At 37.2% G+C, this 22,251-nt stretch overlaps 1 protein-coding gene across 11 annotated transcripts in view; it reads left to right on the top strand.

Annotated features, from left to right (window-relative positions):
- The window catches only part of BDP1 (B double prime 1, subunit of RNA polymerase III transcription initiation factor IIIB), an 88,627-nt gene that overhangs the window by 1,387 nt on the left and 64,989 nt on the right, over positions 1-22,251 (top strand). For 10 of the 11 annotated variants that reach the window (XR_002828352.1, XM_023750973.1, XM_023750967.1 and 7 more), the window contains exons 2-9: positions 2,683-2,959; positions 5,408-5,517; positions 6,822-6,881; positions 9,244-9,372; positions 12,455-12,588; positions 14,559-14,653; positions 16,868-16,922; positions 20,627-20,770. Coding sequence is in view for 10 of the 11 variants with exons in the window: in XM_023750973.1 (XP_023606741.1) it covers positions 2,683-2,959; positions 5,408-5,517; positions 6,822-6,881; positions 9,244-9,372; positions 12,455-12,588; positions 14,559-14,653; positions 16,868-16,922; positions 20,627-20,770 (1,004 nt within the window). In the remaining variant the exon portion in view is untranslated. The remainder of the gene's footprint in view (positions 1-2,682; positions 2,960-5,407; positions 5,518-6,821; positions 6,882-9,243; positions 9,373-12,454; positions 12,589-14,558; positions 14,654-16,867; positions 16,923-20,626; positions 20,771-22,251) is intronic. The other variant, XM_023750977.1, reaches the window with a different exon arrangement.

The following is a 22,251-nucleotide window of genomic DNA, read 5'->3' as shown; positions in this document are numbered from 1 at the left end:
TGACAGCTGTCATGCTCCACGTCGCCCCCTGGTGGTCAGTGCACGTCATAGCGAACGGTCGAACTCCCGGTCGTTCAGTTTGCATATTAGGCTTTTGTTATATAGGATTTAGTTTATTTTGTTAAATATATTTTTATTGGTTTCAGAGAGAAAGGGAGAGGGAGAGAGAGAGAGAAGCATCAATGATGAGAGAATCGTTGATAGGCTGCTTCCTGCACACCCCACACTGGGGAATCCGTGTCAGGGGAATCGAACCCCGACCTCCTGGTTCATAGGTTGACGCTCAACCACTGAACAATGCCGACTGGGCTAGTTACTTATTTATTTTTAAAATTTATTTTATTTTTAAAATATATTTTTATTGATTTCAGAGAGGAAGGGAGAGGGAGAGAGAGATAGAAACATCAATGATTAGAGAGAATCACTGATTGGCTGCCTCCTGCACACCCCACACTGGGGATCGAGCCCGTAACCCAGGCATGTGCCTTTGACTGAAATTGAACCTGGGACCCTTCAATACACAGGCTGATGCTCTATCCACTGTGCCAAACGGGCTAGGGCTTTAATTTTTTTAAAATATATTTTTTATTGATTTCAGAGAGTAACAGAGAGAAAGAGAGAGAGAGACAGAAAACATCAATGATGAAAGAGAGTCATCAATTGGCTGCTTCCTGCATGCCCCCAACCGGGGATTGAGCCTGCAATCTGGGCACGTGCCCTTGACTGGAATCGAACCCAGGACCTTTTGGTCCGCAGGCTGATGCTCTATCTACTGAGCCAAACCAGCTAGGACTTCTTCTTCTTCTTTTTTTTTTTTTTAGTATGTTTTTATTTATTTATTTTTTTTTAGAGAAAGAGAGGGAGGGAGAGGAATAGAAAGATAGGCCCAGCTGGTGTGGTTCAGTGGTTGAGTGTTGACCCATGAACCAGGAAGTCAAGGTTGGATTTCTGGTCAGGGTCCAATGCCCTGGTTTCTGGCTCAATCCCCAGTAGGAGGAAGGCAGGAGGCAGCTGATTGATGATTCTCATCACTGATGTTTCTATTTCTCTTTCTCCCGTCCTCTCTCTGAAATGAATAAAATTTTTTTTTAAAAAACATTGATTAGAGAGAAACATCATCGAGTAGCTGCCTCCTGTATGCCTCCTGCTGGGAATCGAGCCTGCAACCTTGGGCATGTGTCCTGATCAGGAATTGAGTCAGCCACCTCTTGATTCATGGGTTGATGCTCAACCATAGAGCCACACTGGCCAAGCTACCCTCTTTCCCCCTCTTCTTGACTTACCTTGCTTTCAGACCATTCCTGAAATAGTTATATCCAATGTGAACTGTATCTAGTATCTAATTTGGAGTGACTGAGCACATTTTTTGGAGTGAAGAGTTTGATAGCTGTATAAGTAGAGTTGTGCCTGACAAAAGACAAATGATTTCTGCCTCAAATAGAATTTTGTTTGATTAACATAGCTAAGTGTGTATCTTCAAATATTGCAATTCAAATATTTCAGAGGTTTGATGTGTATATTTGGTTTAACTGATCTCAGGTTGATAATTAAAGTAAAATGCCAAAATTTAGATCAATTTAGATGGATGTCAGTGTGGATTATAAGATGGATATCAGTGTGGATTATAAGCTTAACTTAAAAAAAAAATAACTTTGGCTCAGTGGATAGAGCATCGGCCTGCAGACTGAAAGGTCCCAGGTTTGCTTCCAGTTAAGGGCATGTACCTTGGTTGTGGGCACATCCCCAGTGCGGGGTGTGCAGGAGGCAGCTAACTGATGTTTCTAACTCTCTATCCCTCTTCCTTCCTCTATAAAAAATCAATGATTGATATACATATATATATACACACACACACACATACATATATATATGCTTTGTTATCTGATGATTCAAACTAGGTTAACTAAACTTTGTTTTTGTAAGTTAGGTTTTTGTGTTTGTGTGTTTTCTTTTTTGAGGGACTCAGCATGAACATAAAATCATGTGCTGTAATGTGGTTAAGGACTTAGAATTTACGTATCTGTTAAAATGATTTGCTAAAAGTTTTTATTCCAACATCTGTCATAACAAACATACATCTCAAGTCAATGATTTTTTTAAATAATGAGATTTTACTGTTTTGGATTTTTACCAAATTAGTTTAAAAATATTTTTATTGCCCTAGCTGGTTTGGTTCAGTGGATAGAGCATCGACCTGTGGACGGAAGGGCCCCGGGTTTGATTCCAGTCAAGGGCATATGCCCAGGTTGTGGGCTCGATCCCCAGTGGGGGGTGTGCAGGAGGCAGCCAGTCAATGATTCTGTCTCATCATTGATGTTTCTCTCTCTCTCTCTCTCTCTCTCTCTTTCTCTCTCTCTCTCCCTCTCCCTTCCTCTCTGAGATCAATAAAAATATATTTTAAAAAATATATTTGTATTGATTTTGGAGAGGAAGGAAGAGGGATAGAAACATCAATGATGAGGGAGAATCATTGTTCAGCTGACTCCTGCACGCCCCCTACTGTGGATCAAGCTTGCTACCCAGGTGTATGTTCTGACCTGGAATTGAACCATGACCTCCTAGTTCAGAGGTCAACATTCAATCACTGAGTAACACCAGCCCGGCCCAAATTAGGTTTTAAAACTAAAATATTTAAAAGAAGATCCAATATACCCTTTTTATTTTCTTTTTGAATTTCAACAGTAATGAAAAGACTGATGGTAAGAATGATGTTGAAGAATCCAGTAAATCTTCCTCTGCTGTTTCACAGAGAAGAAAGCGAATATCAAGTACTCCTACTCTGGTTAAGCCTAGTGTCAGTGTTCCTTCAGAGCCTCATCCCTTATCTACAGTTAATCAAGAAGATCCACAGCCACACCCAATACCAACAAAAGAGAAACAGCCATGCTCCGACAGATACCGAATATATAAAGCCCAGAAACTGAGAGAAATGTTAAAAGAAGAATTAAGAAAAGAGAAGGTAAGAGAGGAAAATCAGAATTTTGACTGTTGCCTGCCAGATTTCAGTTTTTATGTCAGATATCATTTGGAGGAAAAATAATCATTTGTAGTATTATATGGGGGAACAAAACGAAGTAACATCCTTCATATTAACAGAATATCCCCTTTTCTCTTTTTTTTTTTCTGAAATATTTTTTTATTTTAATTCTTTATTGTTGACCCCTCCCCTCCCTTGTCCTCTACCAGCCTGGTCCCATCCCCTCCCCCAGCCCCGGCCTTCACACCCCCCCTCCCCCCCATTGTCTGTGTTGATTGGTTATGCTTATATACATACAAGTTCTTTGATTGATCTGTTCTCCCCTCCCCCTTTCTTAACAGAATGATTAAGAAGCACTATGGATTTAACCTTTTTTTCCATTATACTAATTTTTATGTTTTATTTATCTATATTTTGATTGTTTTTGGTGAAGGTTACAAATAGAAGCTTCATGCATGCACACAGATACACATATAAACATATTTATAACTTTGTTGTTTTTTTAAATGTGTTTTTATTGATTTCAGAGAGAGGAAGGCAGAGGGAGATAGAACATCAATGATGAGAGAATTATTGGTCAGCTGCCTCCTACAACATCCCCTATTGGGGATTGAGCCTGAAACCAGGGACTGTGCCCTGACGGGGAATCAACCACCATATCCTGGTTCATGAGTTGACTCAACCACTGAGAAACACTGGCCAGACTGTGTTTTATTTTTTTAATTGTTTTTATTTTTTATTTTAATTGATTTTTAGAGAGAGAGGAAGAGAGAGGTACAAAGGGAGAGAGAGAAACATCAACTGACTGCCTCCTATACATCCCCTACTGGGGGTTGAGTCTGCAACCCAGGCACTGCCTTGATAGGGAATTGAAACAGCCAGCTTTTGGTGTATGGGGCAATGCTTAGCCAACTGAGCTACACCAGCTGGGCATACTTACAACTTTTAATCAGATTTTTTTTATGAGGATGCCCAAGTGACATGAGTTACATTCATTTGATTTAAGACAAGTATAGTTGAGCAAAAATGAATTAGTAATATTTTCTAAATTGACAATATAAAAAATTATAAATGGAAAAAATATTCATGTATGCATATAGTCCATGTCCTTTTTCATCTTGAAGCTTATTTTTCTAAGAGGGCAATGTAACAGCAGTGAAGCATGCAAGCTCTGGAGTTAGTTACTAAAGGTTTGAATATTAGATTCATCCATTACTGACTATATGACTTTAGGCAATTTAATTTCTTTTTTAAATATATTTTACTGATTTTTTACAGAAAGGAAGGGAGAGGGATAGAGAGTTAGAAACATCGATGAGAGAGAAACATTGATCTGCTGCCTCCTACACATTCCCTACTGGGGATGTGCCTGCAACCAAGGTTCATGCCCTTGACCGGAATCGAACCTGGGACCCTTGAGTCCTCAGGCTGACGCTCTATCCACTGAGCCAGACCAGTTAGGGCTTAATTTCTTTCTATGTGTATTTCCTCATCTGTAAAATAGGACTAATGATAGTATCTACCTAATTGAAGGATTGTGTAAAACTCATTTAGATTAGTGTCTGGCAAATAATAATAACTTAACAAATGTCAGCTTTTAATTATAGCATTCTCTTCTTTTTTTAATTAAGAGGAAGGCACTTAGCTTGGTGCTTTATGTTCGTTATCTCAGAATCACTCTTTTACACCAAAGGAAACAAGCTCAGAGAGGTTATTTTTTTTTTATGTTACACGAGGGGTCCTCAAACTTTTTAAACAGGGGGCCAGTTCACTGTCCCTCAGACCGTTGGAGTGCTGGACTATAGTTTAAAAAAAAACTATGAACAAATTCCTATGCACACTGCACATATCTTATTTTGAAGTAAAAAAACAAAACGGGAACAAATACAATATTTGTATTTGCATGTGGCCCGCAGGCCGTAGTTTGAGGACCCCTGTGTTACACATTTGAATCCGTATTCTCTAAAACCTAAGCCTGAAAAATGTTTTGTTTTATAGAATATGCTTAATTAGATTTATTTTGGGCAATTAAAAATTAAACATTTGCTTCAAGAATTTTATAAAATACACAGAATTAGAATTCACTGCAGGGTAAGCAAAAGCTATGTATTTATAAATTCTCAGTAAATTATGATAGTTAGAAAGTACCAGTAAGCATGATTTTATACATTGGGCTTTTATCCAGTCCCAGTCACTTTAGTTTTTAAAATTCCTTAATATGCAACAATTTCTTAATGTTCAGTTTATAAAATTTTCCCTAAAATTGTGCATAATTGTGGTAGGAGTAATATTCAAGCATTTGCAATGAATGCAGTAGTGGACTGTATACTTGAATATAGATACATTTGAAATTCTTCTATATTTAAAAATAAAAGTGGATTGATCTGTCTCCTCTGTCCTCTCTCTTTCCCTCTCTCTCTCTGTATCTAGAAACAGTGGAAAAACAAATATGCCATAAATGAAAGTCAGAGACCACCAGATCGTTCAAAAATGACTATGAGAGATTTCATATATTACTTGCCAGATAGCAATCCAATGACGTGAGTAAACTTTTTGTCTTACTTTCTTTGAGTGTCATCTATAGAGTACAGTTTCATGTTTTCCAAAAGCACGTTGACAAAATTTATAGCAAATCTGAAGTCCTTTTTAAATAGAATTTTGCAACAAAAATTAGTGGTATTTCAAGTAACTGCTTTCTTGGTGGTAAATGATCCCTTTACCTCTGAGATTAAAAGTAAGTTTCCTTTGTTACATTATTAAGATGTAGTAAAACTAAACAGCGTTTCTGTAATCATGATTGCAATTTCTGTTTCTTGTACACTATAACCTGATCTAAAGGGGTGATCTATTTATTAAATGAAGTAGCATTTGATTAATAAATTCTCCAAGAACAAAGCTTCTTTAATCAGTTAGTCTGGGGAGGCCAGATTATGACAAATCTCCTCATTTTTGTGCGTTTGATAGTTTAGCCGGTGGATGTAAGAGTAGTGGCATATTTTTAGCATAGCCTTTTTCATATTCACTAGGTCTTTGGCCTAGTTCAGTTATTTTCAACTGATGCGCTGCAAGAATTCTTAAAACATGCAATACCTGACTGTTTACTCAAGGGCACTGACCTCTCTTCCCTGAGATTATTAAATAAAAAAAATGACAACAGCCAATACAATAATAGCTGTCTGGTGTGAATGAATCAAAATGATACCTATTTTCTTATGTCAGCTCGGCAAAAAATAATTTTTTGATCCGCAGGCCGATGCTCTATCCACTGAGCCAAACCGGTTTCGGCAAGAATTCTTAAAACATGCAATACCTGACTGTTTACTCAAGGGCACTGACCTCTCTTCCCTGAGATTATTAAATAAAAAAAATGACAACAGCCAATACAATAATAGCTGTCTGGTGTGAATGAATCAAAATGATACCTATTTTCTTATGTCAGCTCGGCAAAAAATAATTTTTTGATGTGCCGCAGAATTTTAGTAATTAATTTATGTGTGCCATGAGATGACAAAAGGTTGAAAATCACTGCCTAGTTGAAAGGTAAGTCCAGAAACCTAGGTTTTGAATGGTTTGATAAGGCCACTAGGTGGCTTCATGCCTTTGGACTGGGAGCCTGTCTTCACTGAGGAATTAGAGGGTAAGAGACTTTCCTACTTAGGGCCTAACAAATTATTTGTACTCAGTTTTTGACTGAAGAATTGAGTGTTGGGACACGCCATCATTAATAGTAGTGTTATGCAATATTATTAAAATGCAAGTTAAAATAATTCTTGCCTACAGATAGAATTGACAAGATGTAAATTAATTATTTATTAAAAAGTATTCTGTTATTTTTGTTTAATAGTTCCTCACTGGAGCAAGAAAAGAAAACTGAAAAGTCATTGACACCAGTTCAGACAAGAGAGTAAGCGTCTCATCTTATTCTTTTTAAATATATTCTGGTATGGATACATTAAAAAAAAATCAAATGATACTTTTTATAGTCAGATTACATGTGATAGCAATTTTTAAGTAGAATTGCTGATAAGAATAAAGTTAGTTTGATTTTAATCAGTAGGAAAACCCCAGACTATTTATGTATTACATATATATGGCCAATGTTATGATTTTACATTAAAGCTTTTAGAATTAAAAGGGGTTTTGTTTTGGTTTAAAATAATAATATATTCACATGCTACAAAATTCAAAAGGAACAAAGATATACTGAGAAAAATCTCCAATTCTGTTTTTCGGCCATTTAGTTTCCCCAGAGGCAGCATGTTACCATTTTTAATGTATTGTTCTAATTCTAGTTTGTTTATTCAAGCAAACATGTATATAGTATTTTTCTTTTTCCTTTCCTTTCCCCCTTTTTTTCCTTTTTTTTCTTCCCTGTCCCCCCCCCCCCTTTTTTTTTCTTTTTAGCATTCTGTGTATGCCATCCTGCAATGGATGTAGTTGTGATGTCACTAGCGAGTCTTTTTTTGTATAAGCTGCCTGTTGCCTTCCACATTGCACTGTCATTTTAGTTTACCAAATAGAAAGCCCTCTAAGAGACCCCTTAGGAAGTTATTGTAGCCTTGTGGGGGATCGTGGAAAGTTAGCACAAACATTGGGGTTTTCTGGTTGGTACTTCAAAGCTTATTAAGTAATGATTACTGTTTTGTTTAGAATCCACATTATTTTATTTATTTTTTTAAAAAAAATATATTTTTGCCAAAACCGGTTTGGCTCAGTGGATAGAGCGTCGGCCTGGGGACTCAAGGGTCCCGGGTTCGATTCCGGTCAGGGGCATGTACCTGGGTTGCGGGCACATCCCCAGTGGGAGATGTGCAGGAGGCAGCTGATCCATGTTTCTCTCTCATCGATGTTTCTAACTCTCTATCTCTCTCCCTTCCTCTCTGTAAAAAATCAATAAAATATATTTTTAAAAAAAATATATATTTTATTGAGTGTTAATAAAAAATATAGAATATTTTATTGATTTTTTTTAACAAAAAAAATATATTTTAGGGATTTTTTTAAAAAAAAAAATATATTTTATCGATTTTTTTACAGAGAGGAAGGGTGAGGGATAGAGAGTTAGAAACATCGATGAGAGAGAAACATCGATCAGCTGCCTCCTGCACACCCCCCACTGGGGATGTGCCCGCAACCAAGGTACATGCCCTTGACCGGAATCGAACCTGGGACCCCTCAGTCCGCAGGCCGACGCTCTGTCCACTGAGCCAAACCGGTCAGGGCAAGAATCCACATTATTTTAAAGCAGAACTCTCAAGCTTTACAAATGCATTATGTTTTATAGATTTATAGGTATGTTTGTTTTAGTAATACCTTAAGGAGACAATGTAATTAAATGGAAGGTATAATGGATTTGGAGTCATATTCAGAAAATTGTGTTTGGCTTCTTAGTGTAGCCTACACAAATAGTAATGTTTCTGTAATCTAGAGGAAAAGTTACTTGTCTTCTCCAAGCTTCAAATGAGTATGAAAGTACCCATAAATGTTTTTCTGAGAGTTAATAAAATGATTTGGGAACTAATGCTATATAACTGTAAGGGTTATTTTAGTCACTTCTAAAATGCGTAGAAGGTTTACTCTGATATTCTTTTGAGATAGAGAAGAGGAGCATTTATTTCTCTTTATTTTTAATTTTTATTTTTTTAATATAATTTATTGATTTTTTACAGAGAGGAAGGGAGAGGGATAGAGAGTTAGAAACATCCATGAGAGAGAAGCATTCATCAGCTGCCTCCTGCATGCCTCCTACTGGGGATGTGCCTGCAACCAAGGTACATGCCCTTGGCTGGAATCGAACCTGGGACCCTTCAGTCTGCAGGCCGACGCTCTATTCATTGAGCCAAACCAGCTAGGGCTCTCTTTATTTTCAAAGAGAGTAAGGCTTCTTATTAAATGCTACTAGATGAAATTTGAGAAAATCTTATGACCATGTCATTAACAAAATATAGTATTTTCTTTTATTTATTGATTGGTTGATTAGAGAGCGAGAGAGAAAAGAGACATGGATTTGTTGTTCCACTTTTTATGCTTTTATTGGTTGATTCTTGTATGTGTCCTGACTGGGGATTGAACCTATATATTTGGCATATCAGGACAGCTCTCTAACCAACTGAACTACCAGGTAGGGCAACACATAGTATTTTAGGTTATAGGGAAATTTGGAAATTGCTAGAAGGTTGAATTTGCAATAATTTATTTTAGAAGTCCGTAGTAGTCAGAAACACTTCTCATGGATATATGAATCAACTTGTGTTTACCTTTGGTAGGCAAGAAGATAAGAGTACACCTGATGTTGAAGATAATGAAGAACTGGAAGAAGAGATGGATGATGGTCCATTGCTGGTTCCCCGAGTAAAAGTGGCAGAAGATGGTTCTATAATTTTGGATGAAGAAAGGTAAGTTAAAGAGAGTGAGAGATTGTGGTTTCACGAGAACAAAAGTGCTTTGTCTAATGAAAGAGATTGGGTTTCTCTGACTTTGTCATTTAGACTCTGATGTTTATATTAGCATAATGGATGTTGTACATAGAAGGGTGTGTTAGATTCATTTATAATTTTTAGCAGTTTTTTTATTTTTTTATTTTTTAAAATATATTTTTATTGATTTCAGAGAGGAAGGAAGAGGGAGAGAGAGATAGAAACATCCATGATGAGAGAGAATTATGGATCGGCTGCCTCCTGCAAGTCCCTCACTGGGGATCAAGCCCACAACCTGTGCATGCGCCCTTGACTGGAATCGAACCAGGGACCTTTCAGTTCGCAGGCCGACGCTCTATCCACTGAGCCAGACCGGCTAGGGCAGCAGTTTTTATTTTTAAAATGTCTTTTAGCCAGGCCGGTGTGGCTCAGTGGTTGAGTATCGACCTATGAACCAGGAGATCACAATTCAATTCTTGGTCAGAGCACACGCCTGGGTTGTGAGCTCGATCCCCAGTGTGGGTTGTACAGGAGGCAGCTGATCAAGGATTCGCCCTCATCATTGATGTTTCTATCTCTCTCTCCCTCTCACTTCCTCTCTGAAATCAATAAAAAACAAAACAAAAAAGACATTTTAAAATTGCTTTTAGAGAGAGACAAAGAGACAGAGACAGACAGGCATCTATTTGTTCTTTCACTTATTTATTCATTGATTGAGTGATTCTTGTATGTGCCCTGACTAGGAATCAAATCTGCAACCTTGGCGTATCAGGATGATGCTCTAAGCCAGGGGTCCTCAAACTCTTTAAACAGGGGGCCAGTTCACTGTCCCTCAGACCGTTGGAGGGCTGGACTATAGTTTAAAAAAAAACTATGAACAAATTCCTATGCACACTGCACATATCTTATTTTGAAGTAAAAAAACAAAACGGGGACAAATACAATATTTGTATTTGCATGTGGCCCGCGGGCCGTAGTTTGAGGATCCTTGCTGTAAGCTAACCGGCCAGAGCTATAATGTTTTAGCAATTTTTATAACTTTGTATTCTGTATGAGAAGATAGTACTTCTGACCATTAACCTACCATTGTTGTTTTACCGACTTTATTGGTAATTGGGATGAGCTATTGAGCTAATCATATGCTTTCTTCTTCTGAGGATAGGGTTTCAAAGATTGACTCAGTCTGGAAGTCAATATTCAAGTTTTCATACTATTAACTAATACCATATTCTGTTGGATGGTGGTAACTAATGAAAATGCAATGAAATGTAGGTTAACATGTTTTCTGTTTTTTGTTATGGAGAGGTTTAATTCACTTCTCGTTTAATTTCTCAGTTATGATATTAAATTTCTCATATTTGGCATTGTGGAATTTAGTTGTCTTTCCAAAGTGTGTTATTTTATTTTTATTTTTTTCAGTGTATTATTTTAAAAAGTAGATAATTTTTAGTAAGTAAATAAAAAAGAAAGATAGAAAGTTTCCTGATCATTTAATTAGTAAGAAATAATTTTATAGCATATAGAGTCTATGATAATTAAACATAAATGTGATACTGTTAATGATAATTATTTTTGCATGTTGTTTTCCATTATTTTGTGATGATAATTTTACTGGTCATTAAATAAATAGTTAAAAGCATATTTAACTGATTTGTGTGCAGGAATGTAAAACAAATATAAAATGCTTATATTTCTCAATATCCTTTTTTGAGTCTAGCACAAGATAATATATATTAAATACTAGAGGCCCAGTGCAGGAAATCGTGCGTGGGTAGGGTCCCTAGGCCTAGCCTGTGATCAGGGCCATCTTCCGCCCGCTCGCCAGTCCCCAGTCCCACCCTGCCGCCACCCACCCCAGTTCCCTGTGGTTTCCCATTTGCCATCCTGCGATCAGAGCCCGTGGGCTGGGGCTAGGGGGGGTGGTAGGAGGGTGGGAGGGGAAGGGACTGAGAGGTGGTCAATGCACCTCATAGCGACTGGTCAAGCAGTCGTTCTGGTCACTAAGCCGTTATGGTTGCTGGGCTTTTATTATGTAGGATAGGAGACAGGTAGAAGTCATTAAAACACATAATTTTTTTAAGTAGCCCAAAGATATTTTCTGAGTTTTATATTGCTTTTAGGATTAAAAAAAAAAGTTGACATTTATTTTTACTCCCTGACAATCACATTTTATTTTATTTTATTTTATTTTATTTTATTTTAGTTTTTACTATAGTGATATGAGAGAGAGAGAAATATTGATTTGTTGTTTCACTTATTTATGCATTCATTGGTTGATACTTGTATATGTTCTGACTAGGGATTGAACACACAACCTTGGCATATTGGGACGATGTTCTAACCCAGTGGTTGGCAAACCATAGCTCGAGAGCCACATGTGGCTCTTTGGCCCCTTGAGTGTGGCTCTTCCACAAAATACCATGTGCGGGCGCGAACATACAATGCGATTGAAACTTCGTGGCCCATGCGCAGAAGTCAGTTTTCGGCCTGGGCGAGTCTATTTTGAAGAAGTGGCGTTAGAAGAAGTGGGGGGTGTCGGTCAGTCGGGCGACGGGGTCACTCGGGCGACGGCATAGGCAGCGCAGGGGAGGCCCGTGCGATTCATGCACGAGTTGAGTGAGACTGGCTACGAGTGTGGATGGGAGAGTTGGAAGGGGTTGACTTCAGCGAACGTACCTCAGTCAGATTGAGGACGTTTTTAGCAAAGGCCAGCTTAGGAGTACCCTAATTAAGTTAATAACAATGTACCTACTTATATAGTTTAAGCTTAAAAAATTTGGCTCTCAAAAGAAGTTTCAATTGTTGTACTGTTGATGTTTGGCTCTGTTGACTAATGGGTTTGCCAACCACTGCTCTAACCAACTGAGCTACCTGGCTAGGACCCCTGGCAATTACATTTTAAGTGAAACTTCGATTCATAGAAAATAAGCATACCTTAAATGTATTTATACTTTTGATATGACTCTGCCATGCTAAATTTAAAGGTATCACTATTTAAATATTTTTTTTTTTAAGTTTCTTATTTTTAGTGTGGATCTATCTAAAAATGTGTTTCTTTCAGTTTAACTGTAGAAGTTTTAAGGACCAAAGGCCCCTGTGTTGTTGAGGAAAATGACCCCATATTTGAGCGTGGTTCTACAACTACGTATTCCAGCTTTAGGAAAAACTATTATTCTAAACCATGGTCAAATAAAGGTAACTAATTTTCATTTTAAATTATGTAGGTCATTTATTTGAAATGTAATGAATTATTTTCTCTGTTTCTGAATTACACCAGGCCTTCCCTAAGTAAAGTGTAAACTACCGTGCCGTTTCTGTCTAGCTAATTTTATTGACATTCCCTCCAATCCCCGTCCCGTGGAGCTATAACTCTGACTTTATCTTAGAAAGATTTTTAGGAATTAACATTATGGTCATTTTGGTTAGAATGTTTCTCTGTCAAATTCCTATTCTACCTTAGATAATATTGAATAATAAAGTTTCTACAAATAAAAATTATGCTGTTAAAAATAAGTATATCTATTGCATGCTGTTGCTTATTATTTACATTAAAAAATATTTTTATTGTTGATAGTATTACAGATGTCTTCCATTCCCCCCTCCCCTTTCCCCTCTTCCACCCAGCCCCTTCTCTCCTCCTCCCCCCCACCCCAGGTCTTCACCTATTGCCTGTGTCCATGGGCTATGCCTATAAGTATATAAGTTCTTTACTTAATTTCTTCTCATTCCCCCAATCCCCTATTGTTTACTTTTAAAAAAATATATTTTATTGATTTTTTAAAAGAGAGGAAGGGAGAGGGATAGAGAGCTAGAAACATCGATGAGAGAGAAACATTGATCAGCTGCCTCCTGCACACTCCCCACTGGGGATGTGCCCGCAACCAAGGTACATGGCCTTGACCGGAATCGAACCTGGGACCCTTCAGTCGCAGGCCGACTCTCTATCCACTGAGCCAAACCGGTCAGGCTCTTATTGTTTACTTTTTATTGTATAAATAATAGTTTGTTTTGGGAAAAAATTCAAACACAACAGAATAATACAGAGTGAAAAGAAAATTCTCTACTTTCCTTCTCTGACTTCCCCCAATCCTATTCATTTGAGGTTACTTTTGTAAACAGTTTCTTATGTATTTTTCTAGCTATTTTATTTTTTAAAAATTTGTTAAAATATATTTTTATTGATTTCAGAGAGGAAAGGAGAGGGAGAGAGATAGAAACATCAATGATGAGATAGGATCATTAATTAGCTGGCTCCTGCATACTCCCTATTGGGGACTGAACCCGAAACACGGGCATTTGCCCTGACTGGGAATTGCACTGTGACCTCCTGGTTCACAGGTGGATGCTCAACTGAGCCACAGGGGTCGGTCTAGCTGCTTTCTTTCATGTACTAAGCACATCTTAGTAATATTGTATTGGCTGTGACATTTTGAGACCAGAATGTCTTTTTTTTTTTTTTAAATTCCAGCTGCTTTGGTATAACCATGCAAATTTCTTATACCGTGTTTCTATATAAAAGTGTAAAGATGTTTTTAATTAAAAAAATTTTTTAAATTTACTTTTAGAGAAAAAGGAAGGGTGGGGAAGAGAGAGAGAAACATCGATGTGAGAGAGAAACATCGATTCGCTGCCTCCTGAATGTCGCCTACGGGGTCAGTGGGGTGGGGATGAAGCCTGAAAACTGGGTATGTGCCCTGACCAGGAATCAAACCAGCAATGCAGGGGACAAAACCCAACCAACAGCCACACTGGCCAGAGCTAAATTTTTTTTTTTAATTGATTGATTTGAGACAGAGAGCGAGAAAGATCAGTTTATTGTTCCATTTATTTATGCATTCATTGGTTGCTCCTTGTATGTGCTCTAACCAGGGATTGAACCTACAACCTTGGCATATCAGGACCCTGCCCTAACCAGCTGAGCTACCAGGCCAGGGCTTAAAGAAGATGTTTTTAGATCCATGAGGTTCTTTGCAACAAAATTTTAATGTTTATAATTTGTGTGTAGTCGTATGTCTATGACTGAAGAATTTACCGGACTGTAATAATAAACTACTAAGTACTATCAAATTTATTTTAACTCAAAGTGCATACTTAGGTAAGGTTTTTTCCTCTGAAATATTGAGAATGTTAACTTTCTGGTCTTTCTAAATCTTTTATTTTTACAGAAACAGATATGTTTTTTTTAGCCATCAGCATGGTAGGAACTGACTTTTCTATGATTGGACAACTTTTTCCTCACAGAGGAAGGATAGAAATTAAGGTAAAGTGAACACATTACATTTGTTGATTGGAAAGAGACTAAAAATTACTAATATTTTTTTAACCATTGATTTAAATCTCAGTTCACCCCTTTTTCACTATTACGTTTTTGGTACACCTGTTTCTTTTTACAGCTCAAAAAGTAATGTAATTTTTCTGAGTTCTGTTATGAATACAATTTCCTTAACTTTAGTATTGTATTTTTTTATTTATGTCTTGTCCAATTCTAAATGTCTTTGAGAGTATACCAATACAGCCACTGAAACTAAGATAAAAGAAGAGTGATGTAATGAAGAGGGAAGATAAATGTACTAGAATATTTGGGTTAAGGGTAGTTTTTTGATCGCAAAATAAATTTCTGTATCTCCTAGGGAGGAAATACATTTCCAATTGATAGTGAGATCTTTTTTCAATAGTGGGCTTAAACTTCATTAATTAAAGGGACCATTTGGAAAGATAGATTTTTTTCCCCCTCCTTGGGCTAGGCATGGATTGGTCACCTGAGGTACATTGAACAGTGTAATGGTCATTGTATTTCTACAAAAGATGAGAAATTTTTTATATTTTTTAATGTTGAGGACAAAATATTAAAGTTCTGTGAAGGCCAGAAATTGATTGTCTAGAGGAGCTGATCTGAGTAATTAATGATAAATTTGTCACTAGATGATTTCTCTCAAAAATTGTTTAGACTATTCCCCTAAAAGTTTATAGTGTAGTTTCAGCAGGTCTTTGGGCAAAATGTAGAAAAGTGAAAGTGGACTACTGATTTTCGAATGTCAAACCAACCTTAGATTCCAGGGATAAATGACTAATATAATATAGTCTTTAAAAACTTTTAAATAGTATTTTAAATCAATTAGGTAAAATAGATGTAGCAATATTTTAGAATTCAATACTGCATAGAGCCTATTGGCATTTTTATCAGAATGTTTAGTGATTATAGCCAGTCACCTTTTATGAATATAACTTTTAACTTTTGAGATGTTTAAAGATTAAAATGCTCTTTTAAGGGAGAAAGATGATCACTGAAAACTTTTATATTATTTAGTAAAGTTTATGAAGAAAAGTAAAGAATGGAAATGAGGGGTAATCTGTAGATTTAACGATGTTTAAGTCATAAAAAGTTTTTTTAAAAAATTGGCAAGGATAAACTGGAGTCTAACGATGTTCTCTTGAATGGTAAACAATAAGAAAATGCAAGAAAGTAATTGCTTTAAAAGTCAGGTTATTGGTTGGGTTCTTTCTGAGGGAAGAAGGGGGCCATGAAATAGCTCCTTTGTTTTCTGTGCTTTTCTCTTTTTTTCAATAATAAGTTTTATTTTTATATGTTTAATAAGAGCATTATTAGACCACTGATCTGTAGAAGGGAGCAATTAGCAGGTTGTTCCCAGACCCGGGATGTATATGCATGATTAGACATCCTGGGACACAAACTTACGCCCTCAGATATCCTGATTACCTTGGGATGGATTGAGCCTTAAATCGTTTCTATCTCCATTGTAATGGACTTAATCTGGAGTGGAACTGGCTTTGGGGCATGAGAGAATGTGCCTTAATATAAAGAAGGTTCCAAAGATAAACCTGGCCTGTTTCAAAAATTTGCTTAGGTGTTTCTTTACAATCTCTATTCCATGCCATTAAAAATATATTAGCATAAAAATATAATAGGTTTAACTTGATATGAATATATTAGTTTTTAAATTTATATATATTTTTATTGATTTCAGAGAGGAAGTGAGAGAGAGAAACATCAGTGAGAGAGAATCATTGATCGGCTGTCCCCTGCATGCCCCACACTGGGGATCGAGCCTGCAACCCAGGCATGTGCCCTGACAGGGAATCGAACTGTGACTTCCTGGTTCATATGTTGACACTCAGCCACTGTGAGCCATGCAAGCTGGGCAATATATTAGTTTTTAAAGAGTTAGTTCTGGTTAGCTTAATTGATTATAGGTTTGATCTGTTTCCGTGCTAGTGGACTTTCATTGCTGATTCATGCTATTGATTATAAGGAAGATCAGGAAGCTCAGTATAAATCTTTCGTCCCCATTTTTTCAAAGCTAAAGGTTTATTAACTTGTCAGTTGGGAAAGACATTTTTATTTATTTGGGTTATATGTTACCATAAGTTTCATTTTAATGGTTATTTTTTTAAAACGTATCCTAACTTGTTTAATAGGAGAAAATTACTATAGCATTTCTTGTTTTGTTAACAGAATAAATTTAAACGTGAAGAGAAAACAAATGGATGGAGAATAGACAAAGCATTCCGTAAGTATTAAGACCTCTTTAATAAGGTTTCATATCAAGATCCTAAAATGTGATCAATCTCTATCTTTGGATCTAATGTGTTTTGTTTTGCTTTTTAATATATTTTTATTGATTTCAGAGAGGAAGGAAGAGGAAGAGAGAGAAAGAAATATCGATGAGAGAGAATCAATGATCGGCTGCCTCCTGCACACCCCCTACTAGGGATTGAGCCCGCAATTTGGGCATGTGTCCTTGACTGGAATCGAACCTGGGACCCTTCAGTCCACAGGCCTATGCTCTATCCACTGAGCCAAACCGGCCAGGGCAGGTTCTAATGTGTTTTAAATTTGTTTTGTCCTTATATTGGTATGGAGTATATAATGGTGATGGGACAGATGAGAATCCTGCTTTTATAGTGTTCAGTGTAATTGGGTGGGGGAAGGGATATAGTCTGTAAGCATGATAATTTTAGATAGTGATTAATTTCTAAGCTAGGTGGGTGGAGAGTTAGATTGGGTGGTCAGGGAAGTTCTGTCTGAAGAAATGACACTTGAATTTATGCCTGATTTGAAGGAATGATGTGTGCCTTTTAGTGTCTAACTAATAGCCTCATTAAAGTTCACATTTTTTTCTTTTTAAATCTAGAGAAAGATATCAAAGGATCTGTAAAGCAAAACAAATGTACTGTATAAAGTAGTTCCTCTATTCTTTGGAAGATAATTATCCAGTGCTTCATGATGAATAAATGTATTTAGTGTTTATTGTAGTGCTTATCTTAGAAAAAAGTCTAAAGAGAGGATCTAAATTTTGGAGCATGTACATTTATTTAATGAGTAAATACTAAGGTAGATGAGTGGACCCACACCCCATATTGTATTGGGTCCTCAGGGAAACCACTTCCAGGAATGGCTTTTGGAAGATCTGGAACACTATGGTTCTCAACCCCCTCCGTTTTAGGGAAGTGGTCCAGAATGTTTTCATTATGCTTTATGTATTATAAGAATTTATAAACCTATAAATTTTTTGTGGGATGTGGAGCCATTGTTAAAACCATTATAATAGACTAGCGGCCTGTTGCAGGAAGATTCCTGCAAGAATAGGGCTCCCTGAGGCCGAGGTGAAGTAGAGAGGGGAGTGAAGCCCACCGAGGCGGGCTTCCCTCCCGTCTCTACCGCCTCGGCTCCCTCCCGTCTCTACCGCCTCGGCTCCCTCCTGTCTCCGCCGCCTCGGCTCCCTCCCATGTCTGCTGCTTCGCTCCCTCCCCTCTCTGCTGCTTTGCTCCCTCCCGTGTCCGCTGCCTTGGCTCCATTCCCTTCTCCACCGCTTTGCTCCCTTCTGCAGTGCTTGGCTTCCTTCTAGCTGTCTTCAGTCTTCACTCCGTGCCTGTGTATGCAAATTAACTGCCATTTTTGTCGGGTTAATTTGGATATCACTCTGATTGGCTGGTGGGCATAGCGGAGGGACGGTCAATTTGCATGTTTCTTTTATTAGTGTAGATACCTTTAAAATTCATTGATTTTGGTTCTTTTAGTGGAAAATTAAAAAAAAATTTAAACCTAAATGGTATTTTCTGGAACTTATATTTTGAATTCTTCTGAGGACCTTTATGGATTATTTTTTATCATCGTTGTGGAAGGCCAGAACACACAAAGGCTGGGTCTACAATAAAACAGGGCCTTCAGGAATCCCAGGTGTGAGCTTGATTTCCTAAGGCTAATTTATTTTTGTTTTGGTATATATCTCTTTTTCTGAGGCCAGCTTCTAATCATCTTATAATCAAACCAATCTTGGAACTTATGTATATAGAGCACCATTTTGTCTACATTCACTATATTTTGATTTAATTAATTAATTTTACTCTACTTTTTTAAGTTATTTTTTTTATTATTATTTTTATTTTTATTTTTTTATTTTTTTAAAATATATTTTATTGATTTTTTATAGAGAGGAAGGGAGAGGGATAGAGAGTTAGAAACATCGATGAGAGAGAAACACCGATCAGCTGCCTCCTGCACACCTCCTACTGGGGATGTGCCCGCAACCAAGGTACATGCCCTTGACTGGAATCGAACCCAGGACCCTTCAGTCCGCAGGCCGACGCTCTATCCACTGAGCCAAACCGGTCAGGGCTTAAGTTATTTTTTTAATTGATCTTAGAGAAAGGTAGGGAAAGAGAGAGTCAGAGAGAGAAACATTGATGTGAGAGATAAATATCATTGGTTGCCTCCCACATGAGCCCGGACTGTAGATTGAACTGGCAACTTGGGTATGTGCCCTGATTGAGAATCGAATCCACCACCTTTTCGTGTACAGGATGACACTCCAACCAAATGAGCCACACTGTCCAGGCCTTTACTACATTTTTAGAGTAGAGCTTAACTTAGGCAAGGGTTTAACTCCTGTAATGGATTTATTCCTGATTTGTTCACAAATTGCGCTTTCCGATACAGTGCTGTTGATGGCTATTTAGTGAGAGTGGTCCTAATTAGTATTCATTTGCTTTCCTCATGCTAGTATTTGGAAGAGTAGAGTTGATAGTAATATAGAGCAGGCATATGGTGAGGATTTCTTAGTGCTAGGTTTTTTAAAAAGTTGATTTATAATTTACACACAGTGCAATTTGTAATTTGAGTTTTGACAAAGAATTGGTGGTGTTACAACCACCCAAAACAATACATGGGACATTTTCATCCCTCCAGAAAGGCCCTTTACTTACTTTTCTAGTCAATCTCCACTTATATCCTGACCCAGGCAATCACTATTTTCATTTGAAGCATCATAGATTAGCTTGTTCCAGAATGTCTTATTCATGGAATCATACAGTATGTACTTCTTTATGTCTGCCTTCTTTTACTCATTATGTTTGTTTGTTTGTTTATTTTAATCCTCACCAGAGGATATATATTGTAGTTTTTTTTTAGTTTTTTTTTTTTTTTTTTTTTTTTTTAGAGAGAGAGGAAGGGGGAAAGAGAGACATTAATGTTTGAGTGAAACATTGATCAGTACATGCACTGACTGGGGATCAAACCTCCAACTTTTTGTTGTACAGACGATGCTCCAACCAACTGTGCCACCTGGTCAGGGCTCATTAATCCTGTGCTTGAGATTTACTTGAATTAATTGCTTTTATCAGTAGATCCTTTTTTAAAAAAATATATTTTATTGATTTTTTACAGAGAGGAAGGGAGAGGGATAGAGAGTTAGAAACATTGATGAGATAGAAACATCGATCAGCTGCCTCCTGCACACCCCCCCACTGGGGATGTGCCCGCAACCAAGGTACATGCCCTTGACCAGAATCGAACCTGGGACCCTTGAGTCTGCAGGCTGATGCTCTATCCACTGAGCCAAACCAGTCAGGGCCTTTTTTTTTTTTTTTTAAAGTTTGTTTCTTTTTATTGCTCAGTGGTCTATTATGTGATGATAGTATAGTGACTGGAGTTGTTTATTCATTGTCTCCTGTTGATAAACCCATTTGCTTTTTTTTTAAGTTGATTTTTAGAGAGAGAGAGAGGAAAGAGGAGAGAAACTCTGATTTGTTGTTCCACTTATGCCTTCATTGATTGATTCTTATATGTGCTCTGACTGGGATTGAAGCTGCAACCATGGAGTATCTGGATGATGCTCTAACCAGCTTAGCTACCCAGTCAGGACCCCATTTGCTTTTGATATTATGCTACTTAAATAAAAATTTGAAGGTTCTTTTTCTTTTTTTTATTAAACAGAGGAAAAGCGCCCTTTTGACTTCGATTTTTTTGCTCATTTGCTTCAGAAAGTTCTTGCTGAAGAAGAGAAAAGAAAACAAAAATCCCTTAAAAATCAGAGTTTAAGGGAGAAGAAATCCTCTAAACCACGGAAAAATGTAAAAGGTATTTATTTTAAAAGGAAGTGTGTTATTTTACTTAATAGACTTGCAATATTAAGCCTTCGAGTGTTCACATGTAGTTCAGGTAGTTGAGGTTATCAGGGCCCAAGACAGCAGCTGTCTTTTATTTGTTCTTGTTTTTTCTTTTAAATTTTCTAATTGTCATGGCTGTTTGATATCTTCCTTGCATCTAGAGCATAGTCTTAGTAATAAAGAGTATCAGAATTTTGGAGTGTTATGTTTGGTTACTTATTATCATTTTCCTCTCTAAAGCAAATCTGGCACAACATTTTAACATTTAAAAAAAAACCACTCTAATACTTTGGACTTGTGACTAAATTGTATAGTTTGAGCTTAACTTATTTCTTTTTTAAATATATATTTTTATTGATTTTTTACAGAGAGGAAGGGAGAGGGATAGAGAGTTAGAAACATCGATCTCATTGATGAGATAGAAACATCGATCAGCTGCCTCCTGCACACCCCCTACTGGGGATATGCCCGCAACCAAGGAACATGCCCTTGACTGGAATCGAACCTGGGACCCTTCAGTCCGCAGGCCGATGCTCTATCTACTGAGCCAAACCTGTCAGGGCTTAACTTATTTCTTAGGGTTAATGTTGACTTGTACCAGGTAGAAAATTGTTTTTATGTATGTTTATTAAATTTTTAGTTTTGTATTTTGTAAACTATTTAAATTCTGATCTATGAGGATAGTGTTTAGCTATAATCACATAATGTAAAGAATGTTGGAACTTTAGGGAACCTTATGATAGCTAGTCCATATTCCAGCCCTTTTCTGTTTGTTTTAATCACCCAGAAATAGTCCTGCAGACCTAAGTCACTTTTTTATAAGATATCACAGTGTTAGTAGTGGCAGAGGCAGGACTCAAACCTAGGACTGTGAGAGCCTGTGTTGGGGGTTCCTAAGACCACCCTCCAGGTTTGATTATTTGCTGGGAGGACTCATAGGATTTATTGTTTAGTTGTACTAACAGCTAAAGTTTATTATAGTAACAGGATACAGAGCAAAATTAGCAAAGGGAAAAGGCACATGGGTCTTTGTTGAATTTAAAAAGTTGGTTTATGTAAAAGTTTCCTACCAGGGAAGCTTGTTAGAAACTCATTGCCCAAGGATTTTATTGGAGGCTTGTCATACCCTTTGCTTGGCATGTATCAGAATTCAGACTACCAGAAGGAAAGCCAGTTGTTCAGCAGAAACCGCATTATTTGTATAAACAGTTTAGGTAGGCAGATGGGACTCTCCCCAAGCCCCAGTTTCTAGACAGCAACGGGCCAGCCTTTTTAAGTAGACCTTTCAAAGGATAGCCTGCTAGTTAATTCTCTTCTGCACAGAGCCAATCTCGAAGATCCTTTTTTGGAGTATGGTGTCTACATGTTTTAAAAAGTAGTATTGATAACTGCAAAGTTTTTACTCTTTAGTCATTTTTCTTTACTTACTATACATAGCCCTAGGAGATTAAA

This window comes from Myotis lucifugus, unplaced genomic scaffold (genome assembly GCF_000147115.1).
Source record: "Myotis lucifugus unplaced genomic scaffold, Myoluc2.0 scaffold_0, whole genome shotgun sequence".
Taxonomy (NCBI): domain Eukaryota; kingdom Metazoa; phylum Chordata; class Mammalia; order Chiroptera; family Vespertilionidae; genus Myotis; species Myotis lucifugus.
This window is presented reverse-complemented; position numbering and strand designations above follow the sequence as displayed.